The following is a 22290-nucleotide window of genomic DNA, read 5'->3' as shown; positions in this document are numbered from 1 at the left end:
ACCTCATGTATCTCTGAGTCGCTGAGTCTAACCAACTGCCGAGAAAACCAAGCACCTTTCACACAGTTGTTGAGCTGATATTATATGTGTGTTTGTGATAAATAATGTCATAAGTATTACTTGAGCACAGACAGAGCCAGGTTTAAGGTTGAATGACATTGGGAAACTTTCCACGGCTTTGTTTTTAATGTATTCTGATTTGTATTTTATTATTTTACGGTGTATTAGAATCCTTTTTTTAGTTGTTTTAATCTTTTCTATTGTTTATACTACCTTAATATCGCAGTGTTATTGAAGAGCTTAGCACCACATAATCATATCGTAATCAAGCTTGCTTCACAATAACATTACAGAAGTTGTTCACTACTTTGATATTGACAACCTACCATTGATTAGGTCAGGGGCGGGCAATTAATTTTCCCAAGGGGCCACATGAGAGACCATGACTGTTCTGGAGGGCTGAACCAATAGGTTGAAATTTATTCTGCTCAATATTGTTATTAACATTAAACAAGTTGTCCAGTGCTTTTTTAAATTGCCCAATGTATTCAGCATGTGCGCATTAGTATATTTATAAATACCTTGTGTTGCTGATAATGCCTGTGGCCGCTCACAGGTTTCACATGACCCCGCGCTGACGTCACGACAAGTGAGGTGTGACTCAGCGCTGGGGTCCCCGCGGTGGCTCCTGGGTTGTGGGCGTGGCTATTCCCCGCGTCACACCCAACATCCACTGCACGCTTTCCCAATGAATGGGGAGAGGGAGCGAGCGCGGTAGATGCCGGGTGTGACACAGGGGAATAACCCCGCCCACAACCCAGCAGCCACCGGTGGAACGCGGAAGGGGGACCCTCGGCTGCAGCCTGGACTTGTCGTGACGTCAGCGGATGTCAGAGCCGGCTGCAGCCGAGGGTCACGTGATGCCTGTGAGCGGCCAGTGATAGCGCCGCTCACAGGCATAATATCTGCAACACAAGGTATTTACAGAGATACTTATGCCGACATGCTGAATACATTGGGCAACTTAAAAAAGTACCGGGCAACCCCTTTAATTGTAATTTTTATTTTATATTAATATTAATTGCATCACTTAATATTGAGCAGAGTTGAATATGCTAACACCCCCACGCTAGGGATGTGGAGTCGGAGTCGGAATCGGAGTTGGTATAAAATGGACCGACTCCAACTCCTAAAATATATAATAAATTGGGTCAGTAGTTCAATTCAGTTTGTGGGGAATATATTTTTCATAAGAATTTGGGAAAGTTATGAAATGTCCTATAAATGTCTTTCCTATTCCTGATCTAAGGGTCTGGACTTTTAGCTGAGAAAAATGTGTCCTGCCGTATATTTATCACTTAAACATGAGCCATGTATGAGGGAGTCGTGGAGTCGGAGTTGGAGTCGGTGTCATGGAAATTGAGGAGTCGGAGTTGGAGTCAGAGGTTTGGCTTACCGACTCCACAGCCCTGCCCCACACACAGTCCAAATACGACCCCTATATTCAGTCTGAACCTCCACACAGCCCCCATACACAGTATGAGCCCACACACAGCCCCTATATACAGTATGAGCCCCCACACAGCCTCCCTTTAGACAGTATAAGCACACACATAGCACCCCTATATACAGTATGTGCACACACACAGCTCCCTATATACAGCTTGAGCCCCCACAAAGCCAGGCTATGTATTGTATGAGCCCTACTATATGCAGTATGGACACTCACATAGCCCTCTATGTACAGGCACACATACCACACAGCGGGTGAAATTAGTATTGAACATGTCACCAATTTTCTAAGTAAATATATTTCTAAAGGTGCTATTGTCATGAAATTCTCACCGGATGACAGTAACAAGCCATCCAATTCACACAGGCAAAGAAATCAAACCATAGATGTCCATAAATTCAGTTATGTGTAATAATGAGAAATGACACAGGGAAAAATGTATTGCATACCCTTATTGAAATGTATTTAATTCTTCTACAAAATCCTTTGTTGGTCATGACAGCTTTAAGAATCTTCCTGGTTGGAGAAACTAGTCGCATGCATTGCTCAGGTGTGATTTTGGCCCATTCTTCCACACAAACACTCTTCAAATTCGGAAGGTTTCGTGGGCTCCTTCTATGAACTCTGAGCTTTAATTCCTTCCATAACTTTTCTATTGGATTCAGGTCAGGGGATTGGCTGGAGTATTCTACCAGCTTTATTTTCTTTATCTGACATTAACTGAGAGTTTCCTTGGCTGTGTGTTTGGGTCTTGCTGAAATGTCTACACTTGTTTCATCTTCATCATCCTGGTAGATGGCAGCAGATTTTTATCAAGAATGTCTCAGTACATTTGTCCATTCATCCTTCTTTCAATGATATGAAACTTGCCAGTGCCGTATGCTGAAAAAGAGCCCCACACCATGATGATCCCTCCTTCAATCTTCATTGTTGGTATGGTGTTTTTGAGGTGATGTGCAGTGCCTTTTGATCTCCAAACATGGTGTGTATTATGGCATGTAAAGAGTTCAATTTTGGTCGTATCTGACCAGAATATATTCTCCCAGTATTTCACAGGCTTGTCTAAATGTTGTTGAGCAAACTGTAAACGCTCTTGAACATGTTTTTTGTTCAGCAATCGAGTCTTGCGTGGTGAGCATTCCATGGAGGTTGAGTGCATTCCTTATAGTTTTCTTTGAAACAATTATACCTGCTCATTTCAGGTCTTTCTCTAGTTCTTTCTCCACAGGTGGTTCTTGGCTCTTGGACAACTCTTCTGATAATTATTTTCACTTCTCTGTTTGAAATCTTGTGGGGAGCTCCTGGTTGTGGTCGGTTTATGGTGAAATGATGATCTTTCCACTTCCAGATTATGGCCCCAACAATGCTCACTGGAACCTTCAGTGGTTTAGAAATTGTTCTGTAACCAATGCCATCAGTATGTTTTGCAGCAATAAGATTACGAACATCTCGAGACAGCTCACTGGTTTTACCCATCATGAGTTGTTTCTTATTTGGCACCTTAGTAATGAGACACCTTTTTACAGGCCATCAGTTGAACCAGCTGATAATATTTTTCACTAAGTGGCAGGATTGCTTTCTTATTACTGATAGATTTCAGCTGGTGTCATGACTTTCCATGGCCTTTTGCACTTCTCTTTCTTCATGTGTTCAATACTTTTTCCCTGTGTCATTTCTCATTATTACACATAACATAATTTATGGACATCTATGGTTTGATTTCTTTGCTTGTTTGGACTGGATGGGTTGTTACCGACATCTGATGAGAATTTCATATCAGCACCTTTAGAATTACTGTATATTCACTTAGAAAATTGGTGACGTGTTCATTACTTATTTAATCTGCTGTATAAAAAAAATTAAAACACTTAGGGTATGTGCCCACGATCCAGATTTGAAGCAGAAATTTCCTGAGCGTTTTTTCCTCTCCCTGGCAGAAAAAACGCATGCGGATTTTACATGCGTTTTTACATGCGTTTATGCATGTGTTTTTTCAAGCGGTTTTCCAAGCGATTTTGAGCATCACTCAAATGCATTTGTAAAAGGGCTTGACAAGTTGGTCACACAATATAAATCCATGCAACTGGCATGGATTTATATTGTGTGACAAACTTATGAGGAGAGTTCTGCTTTCAAATGATGCATCTATACTAAAAAAAAAAAATAATTAAAAAGAAAAAAAAAAAACTTATACTCACCTTTCCGGTGGCCCCCGATCTCCTCCCGGTGGCGATCCTCTCTCCTCGGCGGCCTGCGGTGTACTGGCAGGACCTGCGGTGACGTAATTTAATCAGCTGATGGTCACGCGACCATCACCTGACCTCTGACGTCAGCGATCAGGTGATGGTCGCGTGACCATCAGCTGATTAAATTACGTCACCGCAGGTCCTGCCAGTACACCGCAGGCCACCGAGGAGAGAGGACGCGGCCGGGAGGAGACCGAGGAGCTACCGGAGAGGTGAGTATGAATAATTTTTTTTATTTTTTACTTTAGAATTCTTTTTTAACTTGTGGGTACGATGGTACCTGGGTCGGATGAGACTCTCCTCTTCTCCAGTCCCGGGTACCATCCGCACATTGAACTGCATAAAATCGGCATGTATAAATCTATACATGTGGATTTTATGCGGTTCAATGCAAGTCAATGGGCGCGATTTCGCCGCAAAATCGCGCCCAAATTGATTGTGCTGCGGATTTTTCCGCAAAGATAATCCACAGTGGAAATTTCCACAGCATGTGCACAGCACATGTGGATTATCATTGGGAAACATGGCAGACATCTTAAGCGATTTTAATGCTTTTCTGCGGCAGAAATGCCGCCACGGAAACCCATTAAATCTGCATCGTGGGCACACAGCCTTACTCACCATGCTCCTGTTCCCCTGACACTCTGCTCTGATCCTTGCAGAATGCACTGATGCTCAGCAAAGCAGATGCAGTGTAGTCACAGACACTTCTGCTATCTCAGTTGCACATGCTGATTGGTGGAGGAAGGAGCTAGAGGCTCTCTTTTCTACCATTGTATTTACTGCTATCTGCATCCTGAAAATGCAGATAGCTGTGAAATTTGGACACGGGCGCCCGCATCATGCGGCCCATGGGCCTGTGTTTTCAGCCTTTTGGCTGTCTCTGTCTGCGGGCCAGACTGGAAGAGCCAGAGGCCTTGCCCAAGTCTGGGTTAGGTAATCAATATCAAATTGGTGGGGCCCAACACCCACCCCCACTACACCAACCTGCAGTTTCGGCAGCAGTTGAATGTAAACAGTGAACAGAACAGTATATCTTCATTCACTGTGTAGTGGCCGTTCCTGAGTACTGTAACTCAGTTCCTGTTTGGTTGAATACAAAACTGAACTACAGTACCCAGGAGCAGCCACTAAACAATGTATGAAGCTATGCTATTTAGCTGTGTTCATGGTTTACATCCGGCTGCCACGGCTGGCACTGATGTCAGCTGATCGGTGGGGGTGTTGAATGAATAAGTCATCAATGTAAAAGTAGTGGATAAAACAGTGTAAATCCCTTTAAGAATGATGGAATCTGATTCGAAAAACAAATGTGGCCAAGCAGAAACCATTAGGTTTCCATTAGATTGTCTGCTACATTACAGTTTTTTTTCCTGTTAAAATAACAAAATCGCGTCAGAGCCTCCTAAAAACACAGGTAAAAACAAAGCCTGATGTGGCAACTATCACAATTACAGATGTAAAAGTTCTAAGTGTAGACCCGTCAGTATGGACACATGACTGGACCACCGGGTCCAGTTTGGAAAGTAGTTAGATTGTATACATATGCTTTTTTCATATAAAAGTATGATGGCAGTATTCCAAAGGGACAGTTCATTCTGAGTCTTTATGCCCCATTCTGCTGGGTGAATAAAGATCCACAGTTAACCCTTCCTATCGAGTTCTGCTGTTTTTACTTTATGTTCTTAAGAATTTTGTGGATCTGGATTGTATGACTGCAGCACACCTCACAGATGGAGTAATTTGTTGTGTGGCTGATCTCTCATGTATATACTTTATACAGAAGCTTCTAAGTGTTGTAGTACAACTAATTTTATTTTCTAGAATAATTAATCATTTGAACCGCTAGAAAACAAAATAGGAACATAAGAATTGGAAACCAGAAACACATTTAATTAAATTAATCATCCATAAAATAGGATGTCGATTCCAGTTTTCTGTGGGGTCTTCAGTTTTACTAAACTCTGCATATCTCTGCTAAATAAATGCTGCTTCTTGAGAAAAAAATGTTCTTTTTAGTTAAATTGCCTTCAATAAATATTTTTGTCTCTTAATTCTTCTTGTACCTGGTGAAGACAAGTCTGGGATGATAAAAGGTGCGCGGATGAGGATAGAATAAAAATATCATTTGGCAAGCTGAAAAGACACGGAGCATAAATGATGGAAAACGCAGCACTGTTCAAGTCACACATTTTCTCTCTAGAGATATATTGGAAGTGTCAGCGTTGTTTTAGTATAACTGCATCAGAATGCCACTCTAATGACTGTCATTTTTCTTTCCCGATTTCTTAAGTGTGTAAGCAATGAAAATGGCATCTAAGTTGGGGGTACTGCAGACATTTGCAAGCATGCATTCATTTAATATACTCTTGTACAAAGGACTAGATACTCCGCCTGTGACATTTCACATTTTATTTACTCATTGATGAATGTTTTCCCCCCGTTAAATTAGATTAAATTATAAAATAGATCAATTATATAGGACTCCATCTCAGTTTCATGGTATAATCATATATGTTATCCAGTGTGATAAAGTATGTTCCAAGTAAACTAATTGGCAGTGCCAGAGGCTTAGTTTCAAATTTATAGTCCTTGAGCAATTGGTTTGCTTAGGCAAAATTGCTAATTTTCCTGTTAAGTGGCACCTGGGAAAATCGGCCCGGGTGTCATGTTCCTGGAGGCTACTGTCACTTTATTTGGGAGATGCCTAATATGACGTGGAGGCTAGCACCATAGTGTGAGGTGCGGATTTGTCTATCTATAAAGGGGTTGTATTTAAGAATTGAAAAATTGGGCATGAACCATCAAAGTGTAACCTGACCCCCTTACCAATGTGATCTGCCCATAGAGAGCCAGAGACTGTGGCAGAGCTTCCCACAAATTGCTATTAGAACAACTATAATAGCAGCAAGGAAAATGAGCTCTACTTAGGATGAGCAGGTTTGGAGAAAGAGGCTACTTGTTTTAGGGATCTAGAACAGGTGGAGAGAGTGCAGTTTGTTCTCCACCGGCATGGCCTCATGATCAGCATTAGGCCACATTCACACGATCAGTATTTGGTCAGTTTTTTACATCAGTATTTGTAAGTCAAAATCAGGAGTGGCTGATAAATACAGAAGTGGTGACGTGATTCTATTATACTTTTCCGCTGATTGTTCCACTCCTGGTTTTTGCTTACAAATAGTTTTGTCAAATACTGACCAAATACTGAACATGTGAACGTAGCCTTTGGCAGAAGCTCTTCAGTCTCCTCATCCTGGTGCTTATTGATATACAAAAAATTATTGACTGGACCAATTAGGACTGAATTCCTTAGACCATAAAGATACACTGTGTTCCAAATTATTATGCAAATAATATTTTCTCAGATTTTCCCAAATTACCTATATGAATTGCAGTCATTGTAATTTTCCAGTCAAATAACTATTAGAGTACAATTGAAAGGTTTTTGTACAAACTGCCTATGATAACAGTATATTTTTAAAAGAATAAAAAACTCAAACTGCACTCAAAATGCATGTTCCAAATTATTATGCACAGCAGAGTTTTCAACCTTTTCATTTTAATAAAGAACAAAAAAATTGTCATTTTTGAAATTATAAGCAGTAGCAGGTTATTACAAACTGAAATCAAACAGTTTTCAACTCAAAACTTTATTCTAGGTGATGTTACATTTGCACATAGGACCCCTTGTTCGAAAGGAGCTTCTGAACTCTCTCGTCCATTGAATTTGTCAGGTTTTGGATGGTTTCTGCTTTAATTGTTTTGCATGAGGACAGAATACCCTCCCAGAGCTGTTGCTTAGATGTGAACTGCCTCCCGCCATCATAGACACTCCTTTTGATGATGCTCCAGAGGTTCTCAATGGGGTTGAGGTCAGGGGAGCATGGGGGCCACACCATAAGTTTGTCCCCTTTTATGCCCATAGCAGCCAGAGATGCAGATGTGTTATGTGCAGCATGAGACGGGGCATTATCATGCATGAAATGATCTTGATGGTCCAGATGGATGGAGTGGAGGATGGCTGGTTGATGGACACCCCATGCAAACACGGCTACGGCGCTAACAAGGAGGAGGTGGAGTAATATTTTGGGCTGGAATCATGGGGAGAGAGATTGTCGGCCCTTTTAGAATCCCTGAAGGGGTAAAGATGAACTCCATAATGTATGTTGAGTTTCTCAAACAGCACTTCCTTCCATGGTTCAAGAAGAAGAACCGTGCATTCCGCAGCAAGATCATTTTCATGCATGATAATGCCCCGTCTCATGCTGCACATAACACATCTGCATCTCTGGCTGCTATGGGCATAAAAGGGGACAAACTTATGGTGTGGCCCCCATGCTCCCCTGACCTCAACCCCATTGAGAACCTCTGGAGCATCATCAAAAGGAGTGTCTATGATGGCGGGAGGCAGTTCACATCTAAGCAACAGCTCTGGGAGGGTATTCTGTCCTCATGCAAAACAATTAAAGCAGAAACCATCCAAAACCTGACAAATTCAATGGACGAGAGAGTTCAGAAGCTCCTTTTGAACAAGGGGTCCTATGTGCAAATGTAACATCACCTAGAATAAAGTTTTAAGTTGAAAACTGTTTGATTTCAGTTTGTAATAACCTGCTAATGCTTATAATTTCAAAAATGACCATTTTTTTGTTCTTTATTAAAATGAAAAGGTTAAAAACTCTGCTGTGCATAATAATTTGGAACATGCATTTTGAGTGCAGTTTGAGTTTTTTATTTTTTTAAAAATATACTGTTATCATAGGCAGTTTGTACAAAAACTTTTCAATTGTACTCTAATAGTTATTTGACTGGAAAATTACAATGACTTCAATTCATATAGGTAATTTGGGAAAATCTGAGAAAATATTATTTGCATAATAATTTGGAACACAGTGTAGTAATGTAAAGCTGAAACGGAAGCAATGGTGAAGTGCAGTTCTTTTTCTAGATATCATGGGAGCATGTTCCTTCAGGAAAACGCATAATAAAATAGCATAGCAAAGCATTAATACTGTATATGGTCAACCTCCTCTAACCGTTTTTGCAGTTTCTGTAATCCTTACTACTTATTACCAGGCCATTTGTTGTAAGGAGAGATAAAACATCTAGGTGTGTGATATTGCTTTCCATAGGAATATATTAAAGAATTTTCATGGACTTAAAGGGAACCTGTCACCAGAAATAACACTGTCAACCTGCAGATAAGGGGTTAATCTGCAAGTTAATAGTGTTATTCTGCTGCCCGGCACCTGCACGCAGCTGAATGCAGCGGGAAGAAAATTAACTTTATTCTTCCCACCAGCATTTGGTTTCAGTCATGGGGGGCTGGGGGTGCTGCTGTTTCAGTCATTAGTCTGAGAATACAGAGCGGCCGCTGTAACCCAATGCAGAGCCAGTGTCAGTCAATGCCAGGGTGCGGTTACTGCGGCTGCTCTGTATTCTCAGTGCGGTGACTGAACCAGCGATGGCACCGCCACCGTGACTAAAACCGAATGCTGGCGAGAAGAATAAAGTTCATTTTCTCCTATAGAGTCTGTAAGCTTTTATGGTCAGCGGGGTCCTCTCACTCACTCTTGGCTGTTAATTGTAAGATCTTATATTCAATGGTTTTTTTTTCCTCTCCTCAACGTGTATTTTCCAAGCAATTAAAAGTAGGGATGAGTGGACCCATGGAAGTTCGGGTTCTGGTGCTCTACCCAAACATTATTCCAAAGTTCGGTTTGGGTACCAGATCTGTACCCAAACTTGAACAAGAACTCAACCACCATTGAAAACAATGAGGACCAGAACTTTTGAGCTGGAAAATTCTCTCTCTCTGCAATGGACTTCCCCTGGAACTTCCAACTCCACCACAGACTTCTGGGAGAAGTCCATGTTCGGTGTTTTTCACCGGACAGTACGAACCTGGAACTTTTAAGTTCGAGTTCGCTCATCTCTAATTACAGGCTTTGCAGTATTGACATTCACGAGAATTTAATAATTCTAATCAAATATTTGTGGGAAAATTCTGCAAATTTAAATTTAAAAAGATCCTCTCATTTCTAACTGTCACTCATCTAATATTGATGACTTCTCCTAGGTGATAGGTCATAAATATAAACACCCCTTTAAGTAGCTTGAAAATCTATTCAGCATCTCCATAGCCACTATCAATTTTTATTTTTAACCCTACTTGCTTGGATTTCTTTCTTGATATTTTTATTACTCTATAGAAAAAAAGTCTTATTGCAAAAAGTTTCACTGTAGTCTTAGCCATGTAACTGCTGTTTGCTCATGTGCAGTAGTTTATGTGAACTTAATTGAGCACAACCTTGCTGAAGCCATACCATTTATTGAACTGCTCCATTAGAGACACAGGGATTGAAGACCAGATGCTAAGTCATGCAGTGTAATCTATGCTGTTGATATTCGCTATGATAGAAAATCACATCCCAGCAAACCCCATGCTATTGACTCCCTTTTGACAGCAGGGACATTCATATTTTTGTGTCTGACTTGTTCTGTATCAAGCAGATGGAGCATTAAATATTCCAAATATTGATAAACTAACTGAACGACAGGAGGCCTTGAGCGCTGGGGGGGGGTTAATTTTGTGCACAACTGTACATTTATTATATTAAAGCATCTGTATGAACAGTTTTTCCTTACAGTGAAGTCCCTAGTCACTCTTCAGTTGCCTCCGGACTTTCATTAGTGGATTCTTGGCAAACACGGGGAGTTTTTTTGCGTTCTTTATTTTAAAGACAACCAGAGCAGAAAGCACCAATATGTAGTCTGCTGGCTCTGCCCCCATTACACTGTCACTGACATGCTGGTAAGACCCCTGTTGTGACAGCTGATTAGTGGCAATGCTTTGGTAGTTAACTAGGACAGTTCGTGGTCCTAAAACCAGGGACTGTAAAACAGTAATAAGACGCTTTTTTGAGATATTATAGTTCCATTTTGTTTTAATGAAATTTTGTATCTGTTCTAAATATACAAAGAATTAAAATATGCAGATTCCTGTCTTTGGAAACCAAAATAAAGGTGACTATGCTATCCCTATGCTGTAAGGTTTTTTAAAGGGAAACTTTCAAAAGAAACCATTTCTCTGAAGCCAACTCCAGCAGCATCTGCTATGTGCACATACAAAACCATTGCCAGAAGCGCTCTCGTCATTGTGGGTATACTGATTGCTGTTGAAGATGGTTTGTGATTTTATATTCGGCCTGTGGGTCATCCAGCTAGGAGGAGAACTGAACAATGTGTCTCTTCAGAGAAGTGGCATCTAGTGATGAACGAGCATGCTCGTTACTCAAGATTTACGAGCATGCTCAGGTGTTATGCTTGAGTCACTGTGTGTGCATGATTTGCGACTGTTTGACAGCTTTAATACATGTGAGGAATGCATGTTTGTTAGGCATTCCATCACGCTGAAGATACTCGGCGCGCACCCGAGCATGCTTGCCGAAAGGGTTAACAGAACATACTCGCTCATCACTAGTGGCGTCACCTCCATGACTTCTTACTGGTCATTAGAGTATAGCACATTCTGTTTTAAAAGTACATTATCCCCTAACCATGGTCACTAGGGGTATGACGATTGGGACCCCCAGCGATCTAGAGAATGGAGAAGTGGAATTTGTCTTTGTCGATCCTCAATTTGAACAGAGAATAGGTGTGCATGCTTGTTCTCTTCATTCATTATGGAAATGAAAAAGAAAAAAATTGTAAACTTGTCATCTCACCCTATTTAGAATGCGGCTCCTGGATCTGAAAGTAGAAAATTTGAGGGATGCATGGAGTAAAATCCCGGCTGGTTTCTTCGTGGAGTAGCACTGTAGAAAGAGATATTTGATCCAGCAATCCTGATTAAGATTAAAAATAGTAGTTTATTCCAAACATATTAAAAACATGGCAAAAGAGAAAAAAGAAAATAAAAAAATCACATGAAGAGCAATGACGCGTTTCAAAAAACTGTGGTGGTTCTTAATCATATGATTTTGCCAAGTATTTAATATGTTTGGAATGAACTATTATTTTTAATCTTAACCAAGATTATTGGATCAAACATCTCTCCTTCCAGTGCTCTTCGTTCATTGTCTATGACAGTAATCTCCAACTTTTCTTACTTTGAGAGCCACATACAGCTCTGAGAGAGAGTCACAAACCATATCCATGCCCCCCCGAATAGTGACATCCAGCGCTTGCCTGTCATTACACCCAGAGCCCCCGTGTAATGACAGCCAAAGATTCTCCATAGAAAGCACACTGAGGCAGTATGCTTACATCCAGGTGTTAACACCTTACCCTCAGTTGGTTTTCTTGCATCAAGCACTTCCACCACGATATCACATCCAGCTCAAGCAGCCCTCTATCTGGCATTATCATCCTATGTCCAGCTTAGAACTTACTTAATTTAGCTCTCCATCCCAGAGGTCAGTATTTGCTCATCCAAATATGCTTTTCTGTGTAGTGTTACTCACAAAAGTCACCATCTTAAGACCTGCTCTTCATAGCTGTTTGCTGGACATGTTGCTAATGCATCAAGCTGACAAACAGCTGCGAGCCACACATGGTCCTGCAAGCCACACATTATGGTCCTGCAAGCCACACATCATGGTCCCGCCCTCCCATGTTTAAAGGTTCGCTATCCCTGGTCTATGGGATAGCTGATGAAAGCCAAAAACAGCACTTTGCTATTTTCAGCAGTCTTATAGACTATGAATGAACTGTAAGTTGCACATAAGTTCATCTGCTCCTTTCAAGTCGGGGCTCTGCAGAACTTGGTTCTTGGGTTCCAGAGTGCCATTCTCAGGATCTTTGAGGGTCCCAGACATAGGTCCCTCAGCGATCAGTAAGTTATCCCCTATCCTAAAGCTAGGGAGTACCTTTCTATCTTGGGAATGACCCATTAAAGGTGTAACTGAAAAGAGTTTTTCCACCACAAGATCTCAAAGCTAGTGTATGGCATTACTTTCTGATAGATTAAGATCTGATTGTGGGAAAAAAATAATCTATAATGAGCTTATTGTGCTCAACACAGTCAAAAACCCTGCAATCAAAAAGGCACAGGTAGAGCTAATTCAGGTTCTCCCTCGTCATTTCTATGATCCACCTCAGATTTACAATGTGATCATGGGTCCCCCTGCCCTCATGGAATCAAGCTTGTGCATCAAGAAGTTCTCTTATCAAGGATGTTGCTCAAGTAATTACTTCTTAATGATCTTTAGAAACACCGTACTGGAATGGGGGATCAGGACGATTGTTCTATATTTGGCACAGTCCCTTGCTTCGCCTTTCTTCAGCAGTGGGATGAAAGCTGATCTTTTCTACTGCTTTGGCCATGTGCATGTCCACCAGATCTTCTGACATAGTGCTGTCAATGCAGCTCTGAGGACTGGTTGAGCAGCTATGCTGAGATGCCATCAGTGCTAGGTGCCTTGTTCTTTGGCAGCTGCCTCACTACCCATTCCTTCTTAATTTCCATTCGGTCTGGTTCTGGTCCCCGCTCTCCTCGTGATATAGTTTCTCTGTGTATTCTTTCCATGCCTGTTGGATGACCTGTTGGTCGATAAATTCTTTCCTATCATGGTCTTTGAAGTGCTAAGAAAGGCTTCCTCACTTGTTTCACCGTGGCTTTTCTAATAGTCTTTAATGAAGTTTATACATAAGGCATTTAGGAAGTTGAAAGTGGTGAATTTCGGCAATGATTTATCCCTTTAGCTGACCAATAACAGGCTGTCATCATCTGAAACTAAATTTGCTTTGTTAGAATTTCTCCTATGATAGTGGACAAAGGATCTTTAATTTTAAAGACTATTCCCTGAAAGATTGCTTGTTCTCCTCCCATTGCCATTGAACATATATGGCCAGTTTGAATGACTGGAACAGCCACTATAAATGTGTATGGCACGATATGCGTAATGAATGATCGTTCACAAGTTGATCATTTATTCAATGATTATATTCATAATTATTAATAATATACATATAAATAATTATTTAACCATCAAACACTTTTATCTAATGTGTAAAGTCATCTTAAGGATTAAGGGAGTTCCAGTGATCGGACCCCCCATCGTTGATAATGTTGTGGACATACCTTAGCTATTTGACATAACATTGTAAAATACTGTAGGAATACTCCTTAATCTAGTGTCATTAAAGTTCAATATTGTTAAACAATCTAGAGAGGATGTTTTGCAGTTGGCCATCAACTTGGATTTTAGACTTACATTTAGGGTCTCATTTCTGTCCGACAGTTTATCCTACATAATTAAGGAACCACACTGTTTGGGCTTCAGTAATAAAGTCATCAAGGCCAATTAAAAAGGTTTAAACTGAGGGCTCTGTCATTATTTAATTTCATCTCTGCCAAAATAAGGTTAGGGTTAATAAACAACCTAGTAATCACATTTCAGGTTGCATTTTCCAAGTGCAATGCTAGATATTAAAACTGAAGTTTGCTTGCTATAGGGAACAAGGACATTTTCTATGTGCCATGGTTTCCATTGATGAGTCCTATAATTTATTCATAATTTATTGACTGCGCTCAGAGCAAACCCATAGTATTGGGACAATATTAATAGATTGTGGAACTATCGTCATCCCATTGAAATGTCATGATTTTTACGGGGAATCATTTGTCATAAATCTGTTTTTTCACACGTTATATGTCTTATAAAGTCTTCAGTAAGGAATCTGGAATATACTCCTATATGTTGTGCAATGTATTATAAGTCCATTTTTTTACATATGTGTAATCTAAGTACAATTACTAATTATCTCACAATAGTCACATATATAAATGGAAGTGTTTAACCATGTTTTCATTTTACAGGTCTACTTTGAAGTGATTGCATTTGATCAACACGGATACATAGCAATAGATGAAGTGAAAGTCCTGAGACATCCTTGTGGTGAGTTATGTTTGTATTATTATTGAGATCTTGACAATATGTATTAAAATGGGTTCAGAAACTCTTGAGACCTTTTGTACCACAACGACCATTCCTGAAAGGAATAATAATGTTTGCTATGATGAAAAAGCCATATCATTCCCGGTAACAGACATGTTTGTTGGGTATGTATACCCAACAAACTAAAGGTAGAGTTTGTATTTATGAATACAATAAATGATGATGATAAAATCACAAATGCAGAACTACAATTGAATTATTCCATTAGAGCTGGCATTACCAAGGTCTTCTTTTATTCCAACATGTGAATAATCTTTTGGAAATTAGCATTAGTGAAGAGTAATGGCTTCAGTTTTGTCCTGATAAACATTCAGCATTTGTTACTCGGCCTTTGTCGGGCTCGGATGACTTGCATCGTCTTTGTTGATAATCGGTGTAACACTGCACAGACACTTGACAATATCTCCAAACAATGACTTCTAGCTAACAGTTACCGTAACACAAGACTTCATTGTATATTCATAGTATAGTTCAGAAGCATTATCATAATACCCAGCATACAGCATGGCGGTGTCCAGACCTGTTTTATAGCTATAACTGCCCCAGTTCTCAAAAGGAACCTGTTATTACATTATTTTACATATATAAGTAACTGTATATCTGCATAGACACTCCCCCCCCCCCCCCCATACTGCATAGGCCTTTGTAAAGATCTGATGTCCCAGTCATGAGAAATCTAGTGTAGAAGTCATATGCAAATCAGACTGAAAGTGCATTGGGGCATGACAGTGCACGCACTCGAAGGGATTCTTCCAAATGCATTGATATGCCCTAGGGCACTTCCAGCTTGATTTGCTTATGGCTTTTTCTCTACTTTTCTCATAACTAGCAAATCAGATTAGGGATCATTTTCATACACCACAAAATAAATAATACGGTAAATCATTGGGAGACGTGAATATTCACAATAAATATGATGACTACACAAAAAGGGGGCGCGAATAACTACAGATAGTTAAATATATCATTTTATTAATACATCAAAATCAATAATATTGAATTCATTAAAAATGTGGTGGGAAAACTAAGAAAATACAAGAAAAACGTGTCAGAAATGGGTATTATATAAATAATGGTGTTGTGTTTTCTAAAATAATGGTCTGTATATGAAAGATATAGAAAAAGTGTATAGTATAAAGCAGGGGTCCTCAAACTTTTTAAACAGGGGGCCAGTTCACTGTCCCTCAGACCATTGGAGGGCCGGAATATAATTTTTTAAAAAAAAACTATGAACAAATTCCTATGCACACTGCACATATCTTATTTTGAAGTAAAAAAGCAATACAGGAACAAATACAATATTTAAAAGGAAGAACAAGTAAAGTTAAATCAACAGGCATTTCATTAGGCAGCATAGGTCCCCAATAGGCAGGTAAATGTCCCCAATAGGCAGGTAAATGTTCCCAATAGGCAGGTAAATGTCCCCAATAGGCAGCATATGTCCTCAATAGGCAGGTAAATGTCCCCAATAGGCAGCATAGGTCCCCAATAGGCAGGTAAATGTTCACAATAGGCAGCATAGATCCCCAGTAGGCAGGTAAATGTCCCCAATAGGTAGGTAAATGTCCCCAATAGGCAGGTAAATGTCCCCAATAGGCAGCATAGGTCCTCAATGGGGAGGTAAATGTCCCCAATAGGCAGCATAGGTCCTCAATGGGCAGGTAAATGTCCCCAGTAGGCAGCATAGGTCCTCAATAGGCAGGCTGTTTCCCCCTTATAATGCACTATGCAGGCTGTTCCCCCCTTATAATGCCCCATGGAGGCTGTTCCCACCTTATAATGCCCCATGCAGGATGTCACCCCCCATATAATGCCCCATGCAAAATATCACTCCCCTGTCTTTATAATGCCCCATGCAGGATGTCACCCCCCCATATAATGCCCCATGCAGGATGTCACCCCCCATATAATGCCCCATGCAGGATGTCACCCCCCCCATATAATGCCCCATGCAGGATATCACTCCCCTGTCTTTATAATGCCCCATTCAGGATGTCACCGCCCCATATAATGCCCCATGCAGGATATCACTCCCCTGTCTCTATAATGCCCCATTCAGGATGTCACCCTCCCATATAATGCCCCATGCAGGATATCACTCCCCTGTCTTTATAATGCCTCATTCAGGATGTCACCCCCCCCATATAATGCCCTATGCAGGATATCACTCCCTTGTCGTTCTAATGCACCATGCAGGATATCACCCCCCCTCTCTTTATAATGCCCCATGCAGGATGTCAACCCCCATATAATGCCCCATGCAGCATGTCACTCCCCCATATAATGCCCCATGCAGGATGTCACCCCCCCATATTATGCCCCATGCAGGATGTCACACCTAATATTATGCCCCATGCCTCCATACATTAAAAAAAAAAAAAAAACACTTCTCACCTGCTGCCGCTGCTCGGGTCCGGACTCCAGCGTCGCCGGCGTCTTCCCGCTCTGCGCTGCCTGTGACGGCTCAGGGGAGGGCACGGTGGAAAGACGTCACCGCACCCTCTGACCTGAGATGTCACAGGGAGCGCACAGCAGGAAGACAGCGGATCTGCAGAGGCACAGGGAGAGGTAAGTATCCGGCTGCCGGGGCCCTGAGCAAGCGGGAGGGAGCGGGCGCTGACACCGCTCTCCTCCACCCACAGCCCGGCGGGCCGGATAAAAATCCTCTGCGGGCCGCATGTGGCCCGCGGGCCGTAGTTTGAGGACCCCTGGTATAAAGATATATAAATATATACAGATAAATATACCAAGTGAATGAATAAATAGTTCGTACAATCTAAATACACTGCATATACAAAAAGCAGACATACCATGAAAGAAATCAACACATGAGTACGAACTCCGAAAGGAGTTTTTATTAATTCAGTTGGTATATTTATCTACAGTACAGACCAAAAGTTTGGACACACCTTCTCATTTAAAGATTTTTATGTATTTTCATGACTATGAAAATTGTACATTCACACTGAAGGCATCAAAGCTATGAATTAACACATGTGGAATTATATACTTAACAAAAAAGTGTGAAACAACTGAAAATATGTCTTATATTCTAGGTTCTTCAAAGTAGCCACCTTTTGCTTTGATGACTGCTTTGCACACTCTTGGCATTCTCTTGATGAGCTTCAAGAGGTAGTCATCGGAAACGGTCTTCCAACAATCTTGAAGGAGTTCCCAGAGATGCTTAGCACTTGTTGGCCCTTTTGCCTTCACTCAGCAGTCCAGCTCACCCCAAACCATCTCGATTGGTTTCAGGTCTGGTGACTGTGGAGGCCAGGTCATCTGGCATAGCACCCCATCACTCTCCTTCTTGGTCAAATAGCCCTTACACAGCCTGGAGGTGTGTTTGGAGTCATTGTCCTGTTGAAAAATAAATGATGGTCCAACTAAACGCAAACCGGAAATGGTTTTCACTTCACAGGTGTGCCCTGTCAGGTTTAATAAGTGGGATTTCTTGCCTTATAAATGGGGTTGGGACCATCAGGTGCGTTGTGCAGAAGTCTGGTGGAAACACAGCTGATAGTCTTACTGAATAGACTGTTAGAATTTGTATTATAGCAAGAAAAAAGCAGCTAAGTAAAGAAAAAAGAGTGGCCATCATTACTTTAAGAAATGAAGGTCAGTCAGTGCGAAAAATTGGGCAAACTTTGAAAGTGTCCCCAAGTGCAGTTGCAAAAACCATCAAGCGCTACAAAGAAACTGGCTCAAATGAGGACCGCCCCAGGAAAGGGAGACCAAGAGTCACCTCTGCTTCTGAGGATAAGTTTATCCAAGTCACCAGCACAAGGAATGGACATTAGACCAGTGGAAATCTGTGCTTTGGTTTGATGAGTCCAAATTTGAGATCTTTGGTTCCAACCACCGTGTCTTTGTGCGACGCAGAAAAGGTGAACGGATGGACTCTACATCAGTGGCATACCCCCAATGGCGGCAGACCACGCGACTGCTATGGGGCCCGTGAGCCGGGGGTGGGCCCATAGCAGTCCAGGGGTGGACATACTGCCGCTGGTGCCTCTGCGCCGGGTCCCCACCATGCAGCTGCACCAAGGGGCTTGCAAGGTGCAGCTGCTCCCTGCACGCGGCGGTCAGGGAGCGATCCCTGCAGCTCCGCTGCTGTTAGGAGGAGAATAGCAGCGGAGCTGGAGGGTTCTTCCTCTGCTTCCTCCCTGTCCCAGGCCTGCACAGCTTGATGATGTCATCATGCAGCGCGCGCCTGGGTCTGTAAGAAAGCTGCCGGCAACCAGGAGGATGCTGCTGCAGGGGAGCGAGCTGAGGTAAGTTGTTGTTTTTTTTTTCCTGAAATGCTGGGGAGGGGAGGTGGGGGGAGAGCAATGGTGGGATGGTGGGGCTGGGGAGAGGAATGATGGGGCTGGAAAGAGCAATAATGGGGCTGATGGGACTGGGGAGAGCTATGATGGGGCTAGGGAGAGAAATATTGGGGCTGGGGAGAGGGCTGATGGGGCTGGGGAGAGGAATAATGGGGTTAATGGGGCTGGAGAGAGCAATAATGGGGCTGATGGGGCTGGGAAGAGGAATAATGGGGTTGATGGGGCTGGGGAGAGCAATAATGGGGCTGATGGGGCTGGGGAAAGGAGATGGGGCTTGGGATAGGAATAATGGGACTAATGGGGCTGGGAAGAGCAATAATGGGGCTGGGGAGAGGAATGATGGGACTGGGGAGAGGAATAATGGGGTTGATGGAGCTGGGGAGAGGAATAATGGGATGGTGGGGCTAGGGAGAGCAATGATGGGGCTGGGGAGAGGAATGATGGGGCTGGAGAGAGCAATGGTGGGGCTGGGGAGAGCAATGATGGGGATGGTGGGGCTGGGGAGAGGAATAATGGAGTTGATGGGGCTGGGGAGAGGAATGATGGGATGATGGGGCTGGGGAGAGCAATAATGGGGCTGATGGCTGGGGAGAGGAATGATGGGGCTGGGAAGAGCAATAATGGGGCTGATGTGGCTGGGAAGAGCAATAATGGGGCTGATGGGGCTGGGGAGAGGAATTATGAGGCTGGGAAGAGCAATAATGGGGCTGATAGGGCTGGGGAGAGCAATGATGGGGATGGTGGGACAGAGCAATGATGCGGGTGCTGAGAGAGAGCAATGATGGGGGTGCTGGGAGAGAGCAATGATGGGGGTACTGGGAGAGAGCAACGATGAGGGTGCTGGCACAGAGCAATGACTGGGGTGCTGGGACAGAGCATTGACTGGGGTGCTGGGACAGAGCATTGACGGGGGTGCTGGGAGAGAGTAATGATGGGGGGTGCTGAGAGAGAGCAATGATGGAGGTGGTGGGAGAGAGCAATGACAAGAGTGCTGGGAGAGAGCAATGATGAGGGTGCTGGGAGAGAGCAATAATGGGGGTGCTGGGAGAGAGCAATTATGGGGGTTTCACTTTGCTTGTACTGTGAAGCCTTGTATGTTTTCCGTGTGCACATAGCCTTACAGTTAATTGGGGAGAGTCACAGAGACTGAATAATTTATATTATTGGCCGGTGCAGATTATAGTTAATGGGGGGCACAGTGCTGCTTATCACTTTATATTTTGATTACTAAGTGGCTAATAGTATATTAATGGGGGGGGTACATATCTGTATTCGAGGACGCAGAGCTGGGGAGACACATGTATACATACAATATGTGACCTTGTTATTTTCTAGGCTGGAGATCATCGTGACAAGACGAGTCGTGACTGGGAGATGTCGACATGAAGGTCTGACCAGATGGAGAAGAAGCAGCAGAAACCGGCTCTGATCAGATGAGACGTCAGCGGTAAGTGCCTGGATGTAACTATTATTCTGTATCTGCACTGTGTGACTTGGAGTGATAATGTTATCTGTAAAATCCCTTAGGCCACATTCTCACATTTGTGTGAAATGTCCTTGTGCTGCCAGATCTTTTTATCGGATGGTCCACGTACTCGTACAGTTTTATAGATCCATTCACACATCCATGAAAATCACGGATCTGAGAATGAGATCTAAGAGGGTCAGAGAATGTCCTGTTCTGATCCGATTTTGAGGATTAGAATAGGACATGCTCAATGCGTCAGTAAAACAGGGCAGCACACCGACACTGCACACAGATGCAGGAATGTAGCCTTATTATGTATAGCACAGTCCCTTAGTATATAGTGTACTCACTTATTATGTATAGCGCCATCCTTAGTTATATAGTTTCCTCTTTTATTATGTATAACACCCTCCCTTATTATGTACCATCCTCTCTAGTGGCTCACAGTTGGGGGATCATACTGTGTTGGGGTCAGCATACTTTACCCTGGGAGTTGAGGTGGGGTACAGTAGGGTCATTATACTATGCATGTGGATGAATTCACCATGGGGGTTTAATACTGTGTTTGGGGGGCCCTTTTATTGGCATCACACTTTATGGGACAATGAAAGAGAGATCTAGAACGTCAGCAGAAGGAAAATTACTATGTAAAGGATGGAAAGTTGTGAGATCTGATCTTTGGTGACCCCGACAATTATTATTTTTTTTTTTTTGGGGGGTGGGCCCAATTAGAGCTTCTGCTATGGGGCCCCATGATTCCTATGTACGCCCCTGCTCTACATGCCTGGTTCCCACCGTGAAGCATGGAGGAGGAGGTGTGATGGTGTTGGGGTGCTTTGCTGGTGACACTGTTGGGGATTTATTCAAAATTGAAAATTGAAGGCATACTGAACCAGCATGGCTACCACAGCATCTTACAGCGGCATGCTATTCCATCCGGTTTGTGTTTAGTTGGACCATCATTTATTTTTCAACAGGACAATGACCCCAAACACACCTCCAGGCTGTGTAAGGGCTATTTGACCAAGAAGGAGAGTGATGGGGTGCTGCGCCAGATGACCTGATCTCCACAGTCACGAGACATGAACCCAATCGAGATGGTTTGGGGTGAGCTGGACCGCAGAGTGAAGGCAAAAGGGCCAAAAAGTGCTAAGCGTCTCTGGGAACTCCTTTAAGATTGTTGGAAGACCATTTCCGGTGACTACCTCTTGAAGCTCATCAAGAGAATGCCAAGAGTGTGCAAAGCAGTCATCAAAGCAAAAGGTGGCTACTTTGAAGAACCTAGAATATAAGACATATTTTCAGTTGTTTCACACTTTTTTGTTAAGTATATAATTCCACATGTGTTAATTCATAGTTTTGATGCCTTCAGTGTGAATGTACAATTTTCATAGTCATGAAAATACAGAAAAATCTTTAAATGAGAAGGTGTGTCCAAACTTTTGGTCTGTACTGTATATATTTATAAATCTTTATGCTATGCACTTTTGGTCTTTTTCGGACTGGATGTAGAGGCTTTTCCATTCGTTTACTGTTGTGTTAATGTGCTATATTTTTTTTTCCAGCTAAAACACCTCACTTTATACGGGTAAAGAATGAGGATGTTAATGCCGGGAAGTTTGCAACATTCACATGTGTAGCAAATGGAAAGACAACTCCGAGCGATAGGCTTTGGCTGCAGGTAATTTTTTCCTTTTAGATCCCTTCAAGTAGGAAATATCCTGTGCCAGATATGAAATGTCCAGGTTAATATATGCAAGAAAAAAAAATT

The 22290-nt window shown here is 42.3% G+C and overlaps 1 protein-coding gene across 5 annotated transcripts in view; it reads left to right on the top strand.

The window, feature by feature from the left end:
* PTPRM (protein tyrosine phosphatase receptor type M) overlaps positions 1 to 22290 on the top strand; it is an 810930-nt gene that overhangs the window by 244752 nt on the left and 543888 nt on the right. For all 5 annotated transcript variants that reach the window (XM_073679060.1, XM_073679055.1, XM_073679056.1 and 2 more), the window contains exons 4-5: positions 14585 to 14663; positions 22085 to 22200. In XM_073679060.1, the coding sequence (XP_073535161.1) occupies positions 14585 to 14663; positions 22085 to 22200 (195 nt within the window). The remainder of the gene's footprint in view (positions 1 to 14584; positions 14664 to 22084; positions 22201 to 22290) is intronic.

This window comes from Phyllobates terribilis, unplaced genomic scaffold, assembly GCF_046119375.1.
Source record: "Phyllobates terribilis strain yellow unplaced genomic scaffold, ASM4611937v1 Scaffold_4__5_contigs__length_816908805, whole genome shotgun sequence".
In the NCBI taxonomy this organism is placed as follows: Eukaryota; Metazoa; Chordata; class Amphibia; order Anura; family Dendrobatidae; genus Phyllobates; species Phyllobates terribilis.
Note: the sequence above shows the minus strand (reverse complement) of the source record. Positions and strands in the feature narration are given on the sequence as shown.